The sequence below is a fragment of the Dendrobates tinctorius genome, unplaced genomic scaffold (genome assembly GCF_039654945.1).
Source record: "Dendrobates tinctorius isolate UK_male_01 unplaced genomic scaffold, ASM3965494v1 ptg000241l, whole genome shotgun sequence".
NCBI classification, from domain to species: domain Eukaryota; kingdom Metazoa; phylum Chordata; class Amphibia; order Anura; family Dendrobatidae; genus Dendrobates; species Dendrobates tinctorius.
Window position 1 is genome coordinate 26,308,130 of NW_027361908.1, and position 18,080 is coordinate 26,326,209.

At 47.6% G+C, this 18,080-nt stretch overlaps 1 protein-coding gene across 3 annotated transcripts in view; it reads right to left on the bottom strand.

Annotated features, from left to right (window-relative positions):
• CEP290 (centrosomal protein 290) overlaps window positions 1–18,080 on the bottom strand; it is a 378,885-nt gene that overhangs the window by 139,430 nt on the left and 221,375 nt on the right. For all 3 annotated transcript variants that reach the window (XM_073557000.1, XM_073556998.1, XM_073556999.1), the window contains 3 exons: window positions 10,514–10,621; window positions 10,300–10,434; window positions 9,619–9,885 (listed from right to left, as the gene is read on the bottom strand). In XM_073557000.1, the coding sequence (XP_073413101.1) occupies window positions 9,619–9,885; window positions 10,300–10,434; window positions 10,514–10,621 (510 nt within the window). The remainder of the gene's footprint in view (window positions 1–9,618; window positions 9,886–10,299; window positions 10,435–10,513; window positions 10,622–18,080) is intronic.

Genomic DNA, 18,080 nt, shown 5'->3' on the forward strand with positions numbered 1-18,080 from the left:
TTAGATGCCTCTTTTCCACACATTAAACAATAACAAACCCACTTCTTAGCACAAGCTCTTTATTTTCGCTGTATGCTAGACCTAACTATTTGCATTTTGACTTTAACTATTGCTTACATAAGTTTCTGACATTATACATTAACGTTCATTGTGGAATGGTCTCTTATCCAGCCTTTCATTCCCGGGGTGCTAGTTGTGGATCCTACCTCTGTATTTATGTTTGATACCCTATGTTATGTATTATTGTATAAATAAAATGATGTTTATTTTATGAAGTCAACACTCCGATCTTCTTTGTTCAATTGATGTAGAGGTGCGCTGGAATAACATGCCCCACACACACTAAAGAGTTTGCCCCATAAGCAAAGCACCTTTTAATTAATAGAGCTTAAAACTAAGTTCCACAATTGGATATTGTGAGCGACTGACTCGCAAGGTAGTCACAGGAACAGTTCTGGTAGTAATTCACCTGCTGGTTTATTGTAGACAGCATAAACCTTCGCAGGGCTCACAAACATAAACAGAGCCTTTCTGGCGTAACAGTAAAAGATAAAGTCAGAGTCCTTGTCCTGCAGGGAAAAGGGGTACAGCGAGCATCCTTCGTCCCGCACGGCGGGTGCTCACATAAGACCGGCCCATTGAACTCTGTACATGGCCTCTCAGCACCTAGTGTGCTAGAAAAAGGAGATTTTTGTGTACTCACCGTAAAATCTCTTTCTCTTAGCCTTTAATTGGGGGACACAGAACCGTGGGTGTTATGCTGCTGTCCACTAGGAGGCGACACTATGCATAATCTGAAAAAGATTAACTTTGGCTCCTCCTCTGCAGTATACACCCCTGGACGGCGTCAGCCTTCTCCAGTTTTGTGCAAAAGCATTAGGAGGAATATACCAGAAACATAACCATGCCTGTAAAAAAAAGGCTACTATAAACAGGCTCAAACAACAATATGAGAACCCAACCGTAACAACGGCCCGCAAGGGCTACAGGGTGGGAGCTGTGTCCCCCAATTAAAGGCTAAGAGAAAGAGATTTTACGGTGAGTACACAAAAATCTCCTTTACTCTGTCGCCTTATTGGGGGACACAGAACCGTGGGACGTCCTAAAGCAGTCCCTGGGTGGGAAGCAGTGGACGAATATTGTGCCGACAGTCCCCTAGACTTGGAGTACTGCCGCCTGCAGGACCCGTCTACCCAGGCTCGCATCCGCTGAGGACTGGGTATGCACTCTGTAGTGTTTTGTAAATGTGTGCAGGTTAGTCCAAGTGGCTGCCTTACACACTTGATGTGCTGAGGCTTGATGCCGAATGGCCCAAGAGTCCCCTACCGCCCGCGTAGAGTGTGCCGTGATACCGGCCGGAAGAGGAGAATTGTTGAGGCGGTAAGCCTCTTGAATGGTGGACTTGATCCACCTAGCAAGGGCGGCTTTGGAAGCCGGTAGGCCCTTGCGAACGCCTTCTGGAAGAAGGAAAAGTGAATCAGACTTCAGGAAAGGAGCAGTCCTAGACACGTAAACACGCAATGCCCTGACAAGGTCAAGCGTATGCAGAGCCTTCTCTACCCTATGAACGGGAGCCGGGCAAAGAGACGGTAGTGATATTTCCTCATTGAGGTGGAAGCTGGACCCGACCTTCGGAAGGAAGGATGGTACTGTACGGAGAACCACCTTGTCCTGATGAAAAACCAGGAAGGGTTGTCTGCAGGAAAGAGCTGAAAGTTCAGACACCCTGCGTAGCGAGGTGATTGCCACCAGGAAAACCACTTTCTGCGATAGAAAGCGGAGTGAGACCACCCTAAGGGGTTCAAAAGGAGGTGACTGTAGTGCTGTCAAGACCAGGTTGAGGTCCCACATCTCCAACGGACGTTTGTAGGGGGGAACCAATCGGGAAACCCCTTGGAGAAAAGTCTACACTTGCGGCTTGTTAGCAATACGCCTCTGAAAGAGCACTGAAAGCGCTGAGACCTGGCTCTTCAGCGAGCCCAGGGATAGCCCGGCGTCCAGGCCTGACTGAAGGAACCCGAGGGCCTTTGGAAGAGAATAGGGAAGTGGAATCTGCCCACGAGAGTCGCACCATGTGAAGAAAAACCTTCCAGGTACGATAGTAAATCCTGGCTGAAGTTGGTTTTCGAGCCCTGATCATGGTTTTAACAACGTCCGGTGAAAAACCTGCTTGGGTCAAAACCCAGGTCTCAATGGCCACTCCGTCAAATTGAGAGCCCTTGAGTTCTGGTGGAAGAACGGGCCTTGTGACAGGAGGTCGGGACGTGTGGGGAGACGCCAGGGAGCGTCTGCTGTGAGTTGCACGACGTCGGCGTACCATGTACGCCTGGGCCAGTCTGGAGCGATCAGAATGGTGGGAACACCCTCTTGTTTGATCTTCCTCAGGACTCTGGAGATCAGGGGGAGGGGTGGAAAAATGTACAGAAGCTGGAACTGGGTCCAGTCCTGAACCAGGGCATCTGCTCCGAGCGATCGCGAATCGCGCGTCCTGGCCATGAAATTGGGAACCTTGGCATTGAGATGGGATGCCATCAGATCCACGTCCGGGGTCCCCCAACGATGACAGATCTGACCGAAGACTTCGGGATGGAGAGACCATTCCCCAGAGTCCATTCCTTGTCGGCTGAGATAGTCGGCTTCCCAGTTGTCCACGCCCGGAATGTGGACCGCGGAGAGTACCGACCTTGCATCCTCCGCCCACTGTAGGATACGCGTTACTTCGGTCATCGCCTGGATGCTGCGGGTGCCGCCTTGATGGTTCACGTATGCCACTGCCGTGGCATTGTCCGACTGTACTCTGATATGAAAGTCTGCCAGCAAGTGATGGAAGGCTTGCAACGCCAGGAAGATGGCCCGAATTTCCAGGATGTTGATGGGCATGGTCGATTCCCTTGGTGACCACCTGCCTTGCGCTCTGTGATGTAGGTGCACTGCGCCCCAACCCATAAGGCTTGCGTCGGTGGTCAAAACCTTCCATTGACCGGAAAGGATTTTCCCCTTGCAAGCGAGGTTGGCTTGAGCCACCAGTGCAGGGACCTCCTGGTGTTTGCTGATAACCGGAACTCCCTGTCGAGGGAGAACGGATTCCTGTCCCAGGACTTGAGGATGGCCAGTTGAAGGGGTCTGAGGTGAAACTGGGCAAATGGTACCGCCTCCATTGCTGCTGCCATCCTGCCAAGTACTCTCATGGTATACCGGAGAGATCTGGGGGACTTGCGGAGGAGTGTGTGAACTCCCAGACGGAGAGCCAGTGCCTTGTCCCTGGGGAGGATCACCAGACCCTTGGAGGTGTCGAATAGCATCCCCAGGAAGGTCAGAGACTGACTCGGGGTAGTCGAGGACTTCTGTAAATTGACTAACCATCCCAGGCGCATCAGAGTGTCGATCGTGATCGAGACGTTGACCTCGCAGTCCTTGAGGGTGGAGGCCTTGATGAGAAGGTCGTCCAGGTATGGAACGACTACTATGCCTCTGGAGTGCAGAACATCCATGGTAGCTGCCATGACCTTTGTAAATGTTCTGGGGGCCGTGGCCAGACCGAACGGGAGGGCCACAAACTGATAATGGTCTTGGTTGATTGCGAATCTGAGAAACCTCTGATGGGCGGGAGCAATTGGTATATGCAGGTATGCGTCCTGTATGTCTATGGAGGCAAGATATTCTCCTTTTTCCATAGACGCAACGATTGACCGGAGGGATTCCATGCGGAAGTGACGAACTCGAACGTACTTGTTGAGTTGCTTGAGGTCTAGTATGGGTCGGATGCTGCCTCCCTTCTTGGGCACCACGAACAGGTTGGAGTAGAACCCTCGGAAGCGCTCTTCTGCTGGGACTGGCACTATGACTCCTGCTCGCAGGAGGGAAGAAACCGCTTGACGGAAGGCCTGAGCTTTGAGCGGGGATTTTGGAGGGACAGATGGAAAAAACCTGTGCGGTGGGCTGGTAGTAAACTCGATTTTGTATCCTGAAGACACTATTTCCTTGACCCACTTGTCTTCTGTAATAGGCAGCCAGACCTGCTGAAAGAGTAGCAGTCGTCCGCCAACAAGTGGGGTGTCTTCGAGAGGGCATGAGTCAGGACGAGGGAAAAGTCTGAGGTTTTCCTCCTTTAGGTTTTGCCTGGCTTGCCTTTGATTGCCAGTTCCTGTCCGGCCTCTGTGCCGCCGTGTGTTGTCCCTGCGGGGGGAACGATTACGGTTTTGTGCTGGGCGTGAGACGGACCAGCCCGAAGAATTCCGAAAGGATCGGAAACGAGATTGATTACGCCTTTTAAACGTGCGTTTTGGTCTTAGTTGAGGGAGGGAAGTACTTTTGCCCCCGGTAGCATTGGATATCATTGTATCCAGCTTTTCACCGAAAAGACGGCCACTGAAGTACGGGAGATTTGTTAGGGACTTTTTTGAGGCCGCATCCGCTTTCCATTCTCTTAGCCAGAGAATACGCCGGATTGTAATGGCGTTTGATGCTATTCCCGCTATTCCTCTTGCAGAGTCCAACGCTGCAAGGACCATGTAATCTGCCACCACTGCAATTTGCACCGCCTGGTCCGCCATCTGAGGATTTGAAGCTTGAAGGCCCTTTTGCAATAGAGCAGCCCAAGCCATGATGGCCTTGGCTGCCCAGACTAAAGCAAATGCGGGAGCCAAAGAGGCACCTGCCGCTTCAAGGATTGAACGAGCCATGCGTTCGACTTGTCTGTCTGCCGTGTCCTTGAGGGTTGATCTGTCCGGCAGCGAGAGAAGTGTTTGTGCTGCCAGCCCAGAGACTGGAGGGTCCACTTCAGGCGGATCTGTCCAATCCTTGGTGTCTTTCTGTGGAAAGGGGTATTTTGCTTCCAAATACTTGCGATTGGCGAATTTTTTCTCAGGCTGCGAAAAATGCTTAGAAAGGATTTTTTGGAATTCCGGGTGATTAGGGAAGACCTTCGATGGTTTCTGAACACTTTCAAAGGAAATGTTGTGTTCTGGTGCTTCCGGGGTTGGATCTGAAATGTCCAGCACCCGAAGGATGGAAGAGACGATATCCTCAACTATCGCAGTATTGCTAGGGGGACTAGGGAGCAAAGCGTTCTCTGTTTCGTTATCTGAATTGGAGTCACATATGCCCTCTGAGTCCTGCGCATCGCTAAGGAGCTCCCTAGCGGGCGAACTAGAGCGGAGGTTTCCCGTAGTCTGGGATCATTGTGGAGATCCGCATTGTCCTTCTCTATCAGGGGACGGCCTCGGTGACCTGAGGCCACTGTGTCTTTCCCTGGAGGGGGAAGACCTATTGCTATGTGAGGACACAGCTGAACGCGACCTGTGGGTCCGCTTACGCCTCGAACTGTCGGAAGCGCCCTGATCATGAGACCGGACGTCCCTTTGCTGGGTAACGTTCATAGCGGAGACATGACCCTGCAGTAATGTGGAGGTCAGGTTATCTATAGACTGTCATAGACTGCGACATCTGAGTTGCCCATTCCAGCGCAGTAGCGGTCGCAGAAGCGTTGGTAGGGACTTCTTGGGGTTCTGCTCCGTTTTTTGGGTACAGTCCCGGCAGTGCGGATACGTGCTGCCGCTGGGGAGAGTGGCCTTGCAGGCTGTGCAGACTGCATAAAAGCAGTCTTGCCTGGTTCTTTTCTTTGAGCCCGACATAGTACCTAGGCTGATTAATAGAGACCCTACAGGGGTATCTACGCAGAGGAAAAAGGAGTAGGAGAGCGCTATAGGTTATAGGAATTCACAGCTGAGTACCAAGGACCCAGCTGTGATCTTACCCCACCGGTGCTCCCCTTAGGTCCAGCGCTGATAAGCCCCATGTCCTGTGCCCCCCGGAGACTCTGTGCTGCCTTCCTCCAGGTGCAGCAAGATGGCCACCGGATTCTGAGGTGGAGAGGGAAGGGGGCGGAGAGCTGGAAAAGGGCGCGCTGGGCCATGTAAAAGCGCGCCCTTCCTGCCTCGATCCGCCCCTTCTATGACACTGCAGTGTCATTTTCGTCATCCGGGGGGGCGTGCCAGGGGCGGGGAAAAGGCGGCGGCTTCGGCTAGGCCGAAGCCGCGGTCTAAATTAGAGGCCTGATGCCCAGGAGGGCTCCAGAGCGGCGCGGTAGTCCGGGAGGGGGTCGGATTTGCACCGGACCCCCCCAGAATGGGCGACTGGCTAGCGGTGGGGGCAGCAGTGCTAGCGGTTCCTGTGTGGGGGGTCCCTGGAGCGCCATGGAGCCACTGCTGCTGCAGAGGCAGGGGCGCAGAAAGCCCTGTCTCTGCTGTGCCACGTCTGCCTGCACCCTCCCCCGGCCCCAGCAGGATCCCACAGCTGGGCTGGGGTCCCTGGTGCAGAATGCTGTCTGTACTCCGACCCTACCTGCAGCGTCTCAACCTAATGCCCCCTGCGGGGGATTAGGGAGGGTGCGTCTGTCACCGTCAGGGGGTCTTCATCCTTGCCTCAACCCAGACCCTGAAGGGGGTTGGGGAAGGAGGGGGGGTCTCAAATTCGGACCAGTACCCGAGGGACTGGGGAAGGAGCGACATGGGGGACCGCCATCTCTACTTCAACTGGGCACCCCTAAAAAGGGGGCCAAGGAAGGAGCCATGCCGGGAGTCTCGCTGGAGACCCACTTTTCTTCATCTGTTCCGACGAAAGGAAAAAAAGAAAAAAAGGTGTGCCTCCTTGCGACACTAAGCAAAAACTGGAGAAGGCTGACGCCGTCCAGGGGTGTATACTGCAGAGGAGGAGCCAAAGTTAATCTTTTTCAGATTATGCATAGTGTCGCCTCCTAGTGGACAGCAGCATAACACCCACGGTTCTGTGTCCCCCAATAAGGCGACAGAGTAAACAAAAACCTTATGGATTCACATCACAGACCGCTGCAAGCACAGTGACACGTACCTCCCTTCCTCTACAAAGCTAGTGAATCTGTCACAGTATATTAAAAAAATGTTTCCGTGCTGAGATAATCTTATAACTGTGTCCCTGCTGTGTACTGTGTAATGGCTGTGTCTGACCATGCAGAGCTGCTCCAGTTTATGGTCGGCACATACCATAGCTCTTGGTGGGGGGAATCAAAAATCTCCTATGATAAGCAAGTATACTGATGAAACATCAGAGGTTTCCAGGTGCTGGTTTTGCTGTTTTCTGAGAGAATACATTTCCCTGTCTGTTTTATCACAGGTCCTGTAAACTCAATATATATGTCAGCGACATACAAGCTAAGCTTGGATCCCATATATTTTGGTCTGTTATCCTTTATTTATCTTCCCATATTGCCTTTCTCTTATATATATTTTTTACTATGCACCTGTAATTGCACTTTATTTTATCATACTGTCACCTTGATATACATGATTATACGGTTCTAAGGGTTTATATAACATATTACCATTCTTACATGGTCCGGTATATCTACATGTAGATATTTATCATACTAAATTTGATGTAGTTTCTATTGGTCTAGATTACCTTCAGATGTGGATACTCTTGTTTTAATTGCTTTTAATATTGGATAACTGTTATATGAATAAATATTGTTATATGAATAAATGAATACTGAATGTTGGAGGGGAGAATAATGATCAGTCTCCCCGTTGCATTCGGCTGCGTGCAAGCGACAGACAGAATCACAACACTGATATCATGCAAATTAACCCCATATCTGCAGGTTAACAGTGTTATTCCTGGTGACCGGTTCCCTTTAATGTGCTATTGCTTGTTCTACTGGTAACATGCAACCTCATTAGTTTAGTGGCTGCCAGAGGGGTAAACCACTTAACTGAGAGAGTAAGCAAATACTTAGTGGCATCCAAATATAACCCATGGTCCTGTGCTCCCAAATGGACAGTACGAGTAATGGCTCTTATGGCTAAGTTAAAAAAATAAATACATTTTTACATAGACTGCTCGTTTTAAACAAGTTCGCCATTCACAGTGTGCAATAGTACCACCGGAATTGTTTTATTAACAGTATCCAATAGGTAAAACTGGGGCTGTGGAGTCAGAATCTTGGAGCCTGTGTCCATTTTGGTGGAGTCGGTATATAAAGGGCCAACTTCGACTACTAAAATATATAATAAATTGGGTGCAGTAGTAGAATGCAGAATTTGCTGTAAATGTTTTCATAACAATTTTGGAAAGTTCTGAAATGTCCTATAAATGTTGGTTCTGTTCCTGATCAAAGGATCTCTACTGTGAGATGAGATGAATCTGTGCTGCACTTTATGTACATGCTCAGTAGTAAAGCTCCTCCTCTACAGGTCAGCAAAAAAGGGCACTGGGAAGGAATGCCTGCACTCATCTCAGAACTGCTAGGGTAAACAGGAAAACAGGATTAAGGCAAGTAAATAGCTTGATTATTGTATCATAATGGTGATGAAAAGCCTGATGTTACCATTTTACTACAGTAAATTTATCACTTAAACATGAGCCATGCATGAGGGAGTTGAAGTGGGAGGTTTGGCTTATCGACTAAAGTTTTTGTTGAGGCCGGTCTGTATAGGCAAGCCAATAATCTGTCAGACCAACAGAAGAACGTAGCGCTAGACATGGAATAGAGCTGGGGAGGCAGATGATCGGAAAGTGCTTTAGCACACCCAAAGCACGTCACCCTCCTTTGTAAATTAATTAAAGCTGAAATTTTACAGACAAGGATCAAAGGATTGCATAAATAAAGGTATGGAACATTATCTTTACAGATCAAAATGACCATGTAAACAGTTTGTGGGTAGATCGAGCTTAAATTCTGTATGTGAAAAGGTTTCTTGTTGTGGCTGCACTTTGCTTCTTGGTGTAATATTTCTCTAAGGAACAGAGGCTTCAGACTCTTTCATCCAAAGAGCTTTACAATGGCATTGAAATGGACTTTTAGACTGCGCTAGTAGCCGATAAGGCCTTATCCTTACTTAAGTGTCATAATGCTTCATTACTGGCATCTCATGTGATCTGCCCAGCTTATTAATACATGTATCACAGTGAATATTTAAAGTGTGTGACAGCTGCTGCACTAGTTAACAGTGTATGTAGAGCAGCTTTCACAACATACAGAGCCAGCTTGCATCCTGTACTTTCTGGATACCTTCCACCGTATTTGGCATTCTGCTTTCATGTATTATAAATGAACTATAGTATGGTTTCTCTTGTGACATTGACTTAAAAAAATACAGGTTAGTTAGAAGAGGTTTCAAAGAAATAGGCCAAAAATTTTACAAAAAATATATTTATTTAACATTTAATAAAAAAGAATTTTCAGTAAAAAGATGACTAAGCGCCATTCCAATATAAACCAGTTAAGGCTTCTTATGAAAGCATTAAAAAAAGATAAAACAAACAAAATTTGATGTTCACCTTTATTTCTAGTACTTGTGGAAACTTAGCCTATCTCAGCTCTAGGTAGCCAAAATCAAAGGAGAAACCAAACACATTTTTCTACTGACTACAAATCGTCATAGCTATAAGGTGGAGGCAAGAGGAGCCAGTGGAAAGCATCTACTTTGGTATTGAATATCATTCAACTCCAAAGACATACTGATAGGGAATTTAGATTGTGAGCCCCATTGGGGACAATGATGGTAATGTATGTAAAGGGCTGCGGAATACGATTGTGCTATATAAGCAATGCATGATAAGGTCTGGAATAACTAGAGATACCTCTCTTGCTTTGGACAGGAGACGCTGGTATTTTTTCACAACGTCTTCTTTTTGATTAAGTCGAGCTTGCATATTTTCAATTGTCTGATGAGCTACTTTCAGGGCTTGTCTCATCTCTGAATCTTCTTCTCTTTGGTTAAACTCAGACATTAGTTTTTCTCTGTCTACAACTGCAGGTAAGCGAAGTCTCAGCTCATTTATAACTTTATCTCTGCTCAACACATTTTGCTTGGTGGTCCATAGCAGAGTTTCCTTCTCTTTAAGTTTCTATGGAAGACACAAAAACCCATTATAGCAGCAACTATTCCATTCCATTGTTTAAAAGAAATGGAAGATGACTAAAAAATATTAAAGGAGTTTTGAAGCGGATGCTTAAAATATAAGTAGCAATCCTCACCCTCACCAATCCCCTTGTTTTGACGTTTTCCTGGTTCTACTAGTCTCTACCACCTGGTCCGACTTCTACACACCAGACATGGCCGAAAATGCCCACTCGGCCAATCAGTGACCACAGAGCCAATGCCTCTGGTAGTACTTAGCTGAGAGGACAATTCAGGCAATAACTGGTGTGTCATTGTATGGTCAGGAAGTAGAAACAAGCAGGGTCCAGGTACGCGTAAGAATGGGGGCTGAAAGTCATTGTTGCAGTCCGAGCCTCGATATTTCAATAACCAGACTCACCTCTTCAAGTGTCCTACATATAGATTTAGTTTCCAATATGGTCCGCACATGTTCCTTTATTTTGCGCAGTGCTATGTCAAGCTGCTGAGGTAATGGTAGACTGGCATCGGGCACCTCACCGGTGGCCTCTTCAAACTAGAATTGAACATTTTTTTTTGATAGTTATGTTGCTCCATGTTACATAAAAGCCCATTAGTAATCAATGCGCACGTACCTTCCGAGCAGTGCTTAGGACTTCATGTTGCTGCTGCTCGTACCTATCCAGTTGGCGTTCCAGTTCTACTTCTCTATGATCCCAGGACATTTGACGTTCCTCATGAAACTGTGAAAAAGACATATATAAAAAGAGTAAGTTACAGCATGCAACATACGGTATATTATTTAACCACTTTACGACATCGAATGTAATAGTACGTCCGTCGATATTGGACTCTCTCCCTTTGATGTGGGCTCCGGCACTGAGCTCACATCTTTTCCGGCACACATCAGATGTTTTGAACAGCTGACATGTGCCTCTAACAGCCGTGCGTGGAATAGCAATCCACCCGTGGCTGTTAACCCGTTAAATGCTGCTGTCAAACTCTGACAGCAGCATTAAACATGAGCTTCAGGCAACTGCGCTGGAAAATCTGCCCATCGCTGACCCAGTCACGTGATCTCAGGTCACCGGTGGGTTGACATGACAACCAGAGGTCTCCAGCAGACCCCTATGCTTGTCACTGCGGGATTGCTATGAGTGCCGTCTGGTAGTCGGCGTTCATAGCAAGTGAGCAAATATGCTACATACAGGCAATCTGATCATCGCCTGTATGTACCAGAGCCGATCGGATTATGGGAGCTTCTAGTCTCCCATGGAAACAATTGAAGCATGCCAAAAAAAAAAAATGTTTTTACAAATACTAAAACTAAAAATATGAAAGTTCAAATCACCCCCCATTCGCCCCATTCAAAATAAAACAATTAAAAAAAAATCAAACATACACATATTTGGTATCATCGCGTTCAAAACAGCCGATTTAACAATATAAAAAAGAATTAACTCAATCACTAGCTTTTAGTGGTCGTAACCATGGATACCCAACCACTGCAGTGCCCTGCAGATGGAGTAAATGGCATAGCAAATCAGAAGAACTATACATTTCTAACTGGAGATGTTTGCTAATAGATGGTTCTTTGGTACTCATCATAAAATCTTTCTTGGAGCCTTCATTGGGGGACACAGGCAATCATGGGTTTATGCTGCTGTCGCTAGGAGGCTGACACTAGGCAAAAAAATAATTAGCTCCTCCTCAGCAGTATATACACACTGACGGGCACAAAGCTCGTCACTTTGTGGAAAAGCAGTAGGAAAAGCAAACTATAACATAACTATGTACAGGCCCATCTAAAGGCACATAGGTCTAAGATAGGCCCGAAGCAGGGAGAGTGCTGTGTACCCCAAAGAAGGCTTTAAGAAATATTTGGTGAGTACCAAATATCCATCTTTATTGCTTCAATGGGGGCCAGAGATAAACATGGGACGTTGCAAAGCAGTCCCAAGGGAGGGAAAAGAATAACTCGGCTCAGGTCGGATGGACGACCGAGGTCTGCAGTTAATTTCTTCCCAAGGTTGCATCAGCCGAAATGTAGGTATGAATTAGATAAAACCTCGCAAAAGTGTGAATGGAAGACCAGATAGCTGTCTTGCAAATTTGAGATGCAGAGCCCAGGTGATGAACGGCCCAGGAGGCCCCCACCGCCCAGGTGAAGTCAGCCTTTACACCAGGTGGGGGGGTGGTCTGCCCTTAACCAAATATGCCTCTAAGATCGCCAAGCGAATCCAGCGAGCGATGGTAGATTTTGATGCAGGAAACCCTCTACGAAGACCCTCAGGGTTTGACAAAGTGTCAGAGTGCCAGAACGGAGCCGTCCTAGAGAGGTTGGAGAGAAGCGCTCTGGCTAGGTCCATCTTGTGTAGTGATTTTCCAGGGAAGGGCAAAAGGAAGGAAGAAAAATATCTTTATTGAAGTGGAAAGAGTAGACCACCTTAGGAAGCAACAAAGGAACCCGTCTGAGGACCACACCTTGTCCTGATGGAGAACGAGAAAAGGAGAACGACAAGATAGCCGCCAGTTCTGAGACTCGTCTAGTAGACGTGATAGCCATCAAAAAGGCAACCTTCCAGGAAAGAACTGAAGTCGTAATGTTGTGGATGGGCTCAAACGGAGATTGCTGAAGGGCACATAGAATCCAGTTAAGATCCCACAGATCAATCGGAGGGCGATAAAGTGGGGCCAGATGAGCAACACTCTTGAGGGAAGATCTAGACCTGGGGTTGAGAAGCCAAATCTCTTTGAAATAGAATTGAGACCGTGGAGACCTGGCCCTTGAGAGTACTGAGAGAAAGATTGGAATCGAGGCCAGACTGGAGAAAAGCCAGGATGGATAGAAATGAAAAAGGCATGGGAGCAGATTGATTGTCCTCACACCAGCAAAAATAGACCTTCTAGGTTCTATGATAAATGCGAGAAGACGCAGACTTTCTCGCTCTGATAACGGTCTGTATGACCTGAGGTGAAAAACCTGCTTCCTACAGTATGGCGGCCTCAATGTCCATGCCATTAACTTCAGAGATCAAGAAATCTGGTGGAAGAGGGGTCCCAGGGAAAGGAGATCTGAGTGGTCTGGAAGTTTCCAGGGAGTGTCTGTGAACAGGTTTACTAGCTCTGCGTACCAGGCCCATCTGGGCCAGTCTGGGGCCACCAGAATTATGGGTACTCCTTCTGACTTGATCTTCTTGATGACTCTAGGGAATCAAAGGGAGAGGCGGGAAGAGGTATGGAAGGTGAAAAGGAGACCAAGACAGGACTAGGGCATCCTGATCAATCGCCAGAGGATCATGGTACCTGGATACAAAGTGACGCACCTTGGCATTCATCTGAGACGCCATCAGATCGACATCGGGGGTGCCACATCACTGACAAATCTGATTGAACACGAAGTTGAGTGACCACTCGCCCGAGGTGAGGCCCTGACGACTTAGAAAATCGGTGACCCAATTTTCCACCCCTGGAATGTAAACTGCCAAGATTGCGGTTACATGTTTCTCAGCCCAAACTAGTATACTGGAGACCTCTTCCAGAATGGATCTGCTGCGCGTTCCGCCCTGGTGGTTTATGTACGCCAAAGCCATGGAGTTGTCTGATTGGATGTAAACCAAATGGCCTAAAAGGAGATCCTGGAGGTGAAGGAGAGGTTGTTTGAACTGAACTCCAGGAGATTGATTGGCAGTGTATTGAGGAGTCCAGCAACCCTCGGCTGTGTAATGCAGGAAGACTGCTCCCTGTCCGAGAAGGCTGGCATCGGTTGTGACGACCTTCCAATGGAGGGGAAGAAATGATCTCCCGAGACAATAGAGGAGGAAAAGGTCCACCATGTCAATGACTGCCGCCCTCAAGGGGGTAGGAGAATCTGATGGTCCAAGGATGACATCTTTGTCCCAATGACAAGAGGGCCAGTTGAAGAGGACATGTGTGGAACTGAGCAAAGAGCATGACCTCCATTATCTTCCCCAGCAAGTTCATGCAGAGCCGAAAGGGATGAGGAGACGGGCATTTCAGACAGCAAATCTCCAGGAGGAGAGCCAAGATCTTCTCTTCCGGGAGAAAGACCATGGCACGGACGGTGTCAAACATCATGCCCAGGAAAACTATTCATTGAGATAGAAATAGCAATGACTTTGCTTGTTGACTATCCAGCCAAGACGAGCAAGAGTGTCCAGGGTGAACTTTAGACTCTGGCGACAGTCTAGGAAGGATGGCCCATTGATTAAAAGATCATACAGATGAGAGATAATCACAATCCCCCTTGGATCTTAGAATGGCCATGACCAATGCCATCACCTTCATGAACACCCTGGGAGAAGAGACCAGACCGAAATGTAGAGCTGTGAATTGATAAGAGTCTTCCCTTAACTGCGAATTAGAGGAATCTCTGATGCGGCGCACAAATCAGAATGTGTAGACACACGTACTAGAAGTCCACCGTGCAGAGAAACTCCTCAAGTTCCATCAAAGCAATTTCCGAGCGGAGAGAGCCCCTTCGTAAATGGTGGATGCATGCGTGTCGGACAGGTATGATGACTCCTGTTTAGAGAAGGGAGGAGAAGGCGTGAAAGAAGCCTGGAACCCTCAGCAGGTGAGACATGATGAAACGCCTGGTGGGGGAGGAATAAGAATTCTATTTTGCAGACAGAAATCACAATCTCTCTGACCCAGGCATTGTAGACTAAAGAGATAGCCATGCATCCCGGAAGAGAAGATGTCCGCCCACACTGGGAGAAGTCCCAGGTAGGGATGCCCATCATGCTGAAGAAAACCTATCGTGACCCAGAGGACTTTCAAGGATGACCCCTGGAACGTCAGTTAGGGGTGGGTTTAAACGATGGTTTACATCACTCCCGCTGGGCAGACGGTCTTGCTGGGAGGAGGCCCCTGTAGAGGGAAAGTGCCGAAAGTGACGAAATTGAAGAGAATGTCTCCTTGGAAAAGGAGTGTTTGGGCTTAGGTTGGGGAAGGGAAGAGCTCTTACCCCCTGTAGCATCAGATATGATCTGACCCAGTTTGGCACCAAACAGTCTAGCCCCCTGAAAGGGAAGATTAGTAAGAGACTTCTTGGAAGCTGAATCCACGTTCCAGGTCTTGAGCCAGAGAATTCTTCATATATCAACGATGTTGCTAGTGACACGGGCAGAACAGCTAGCAGATTCTAAGGACTCGGTAAGCAGATACTTCGATGCTTAGGCCATCTGGTCCGCAAGATCGACCAGCTCATCAGAAAGAGGGGATTATACTATGCCCTGCCGGAGGAGTTTCACCCAGGTGGAAATGAATTTGGTTATCTATGTGGAAGCAAATGCAGGACACAGGGATGTGCCAGCAGCCACGAAGACTGATTTGACGAAAGCCTCAACCTATTTGTCAGTGGAATCCTTAAGGGAGGAGCAGTCAGGATGGGACAACACTGTCTTGGCAGACAGTCGTGAAACTGGCGGATCAACAGCCGGTGATTCAGACCACTTACTTACAAGATCTGTGTTAAAGGGATATAGGATGTCCATCTGTTTTATAGCTGAAAATCTTTTTTTCCGGATGTTCCTAGTGCTTCAAAAATATCCCCTGAAAATCATTATGATTGGAAAACGTCCAGTAAGGTCATTTCACGCTCTTAAAGGAGACATAAGACATAATGGTCCTGAGAACCCTAGTCTTCCTTAACATTAAGGGTCTGGTTAATTGGCAATATGAGGCTGTCAACCATATCCTGAATCTTGGTGATCTGATCTTTGACAGGTTCTGATTTTGACCCAGAATCTGGGTCGGAGCAGAGGGCCACCTCACGGGAGGAGTTGTGGGATATCGAGTGCATTCTGGAGGATGTGGACGGACAGGAAGAGCTGGACGAGAAGCTCGAGTATGTCTGCTTCTTACATGTCTGCTTCTTACACCTAACTCTTAATATAACCTTTGGAAAGTGGTGATGGGGTGCCCGCGAATTGTCCTGAGGAGCTATTGAGGCACTGGTGGCATCAGGCAGGTTAGGTAGGCATTCTAAGGCATGTATCAGGGACTGAGATACCCTAGTTAGGTCAGACAGACTGAGAGATAGCAACAGCCTACACAGGGGAAGGGGTGCTCTCGTCCCAGACGGTGGGGGGTCCCTGTGATGCCAGCATGGTAGAAGGAGTGGAGATTTGACAGAAGGCAGAGGCCTGAACTGTGGGCCACTTTTTTTTTTACAAATTGTGCAGGCGTAATGAATGAAAGTGGGGGAGGGGTGGGAGAGAGGATCCCTAGGTTTGCGCATATGTGAAGGCATGGGGAATACTGTTGAGGAGGGTGCTTAGCAGGGAAAAAACGACAGTCTTGACAGAGCCTACCCGGTCCTGGAGAACTGTTGGTCCTTGATCGACGCCGTGCAGAGAAGCGCTATAGTAGAGGATATTGGGCTGTAGGTAAATCTGCTGCAGGCTGAGTGCTGAACAAGAGATGCTGGTCAGTGCAGTGAAGAGGAGTGCTGCGGGGAGAGGACTGTGCCAGAGACTGGTACCTTGCCAACTAACAGGATAGAGCGTGGAAGAAGGGGTGTGACAAGTAGGCTGTGCTGAGATGGTTAGCGTATGAGCCGGTGCCTACAATAGGAGGAAGAGAAGAAGGAGGCATGTTCAAGTCTCACCGACGATTGGCCGGGCCGAGGGGCATGCTCAGATGCCTGTAAGATGTTATCTGAGCGCTGATAGGTGGATTTAAGAAGAAGAGCGCAGAAACTGCCAAGCTTTGAGCAGGAGGGAGAGCATGCCTAAACTGGAAAAGGCGCACTAATAATGCTGCGGTTGAGCAAGGAGACATTTGAAAATGGCGCCCATACTCACAGCATGGGAAGGATCACCGATGCACCCCCACCGCCTGGGCAACTGTGTGGAAGAAGAGGGACAGTATCTTTTGAAGGGTTTCCAGATTCCTTCTTCACACTCTTGTGAACAATATCAGGGGCTCAACTTGAAAAAGGGGAGCTTCCTGGTACTGACAAGGCGTCCTCCTTCCCGCACGTTCATGACTGTTAACGGTGCAGAAAACAGTGTTAACCCCTAAAGAAAGGGAGACGGTTACTTGAGATAAGGAACACCGTCTTCTTCCCGCCCCCTTTCTGAGGAGGGGGTTAATGTGGGGAATAATGCAATGACAGGCCACCAGAAATCATCCTGGGCACTAAAAGTGACAGGGGATAAGGTCCTGCCTGGTGAGCCGAGCGTGAACAGTGTGGGTAATACCACATTGTTCTCTCGGTCGCTCGTGCATGGGAAGGCAAGGTGAAACATTACAGCCTGCTGCCTTGAGGAACCAGAAAAAAAAAAAAGTGAAAAGCTTATTAAGACAAAATATGACCTGAAAAGAAAAAGATGGATATGGGATCAGATCCAGGTCTATCTCCTACAGACACTAAGCTTAAACTGACGCGCTTTGTGCCAGTCGGTGGGTGTATACTTCTGAGGAGGAGCTATTTATTTTTTGCCTTGTGTCAGCCTCCTGGCGGCAGCTGTATACACCCTTGGTTACCTGTGTCAGCAAATGAAGTGATAAAGAAATTATTATTACATTTACTACATATTGCCATAGGATCTTGGAGATGGGAATACTCATTTAATGTATGTATAGAAGCATGAGGAGGAAGGTACTTTTCTTCAAGTTATCACTCCACCCCTTTTGCCAATAAGAAAAATTTGTTTTGCTCTTTGATTGTCACATTGAGGGCCATTTCTTTTTAAATTTCTTTCTATTAGGCAATTTGTGGACTAACTGACTCAAAAGGTTTACTGACGTCTAGATCATTGAGATTAATACAGTTAGGTCCATATATATTTGGACAGAGACAACATTTTTCTAATTTTGGTTCTACGGTCATGGCCAAAAGTTTAGAGAATGACACAAATATTATTTTTTCACATGATCTGCTGCCCTCTGGTTTTTATCTGTGTTTGTCAGATGTTTTTATCACATACAGAAATATAATTGCAATCATATTATGAGTAACAAAAGGTTATATTGACAGTCAGAATGAGTTAATGCAGCAAGTCAATATTTGCAGTGTTGACCCTTCTTCTTCAGGACCTCAGCAATTCTCCCTGGCATGCTCTCAATCAACTTCTGGATCAAATCCTGACTGATAGCAGTCCATTCTTGCAAAATCAATGCTTTTATTTTGTGTGAATTTGAAGGTTTTTGTATGTCCACCCGTCTCTTGAT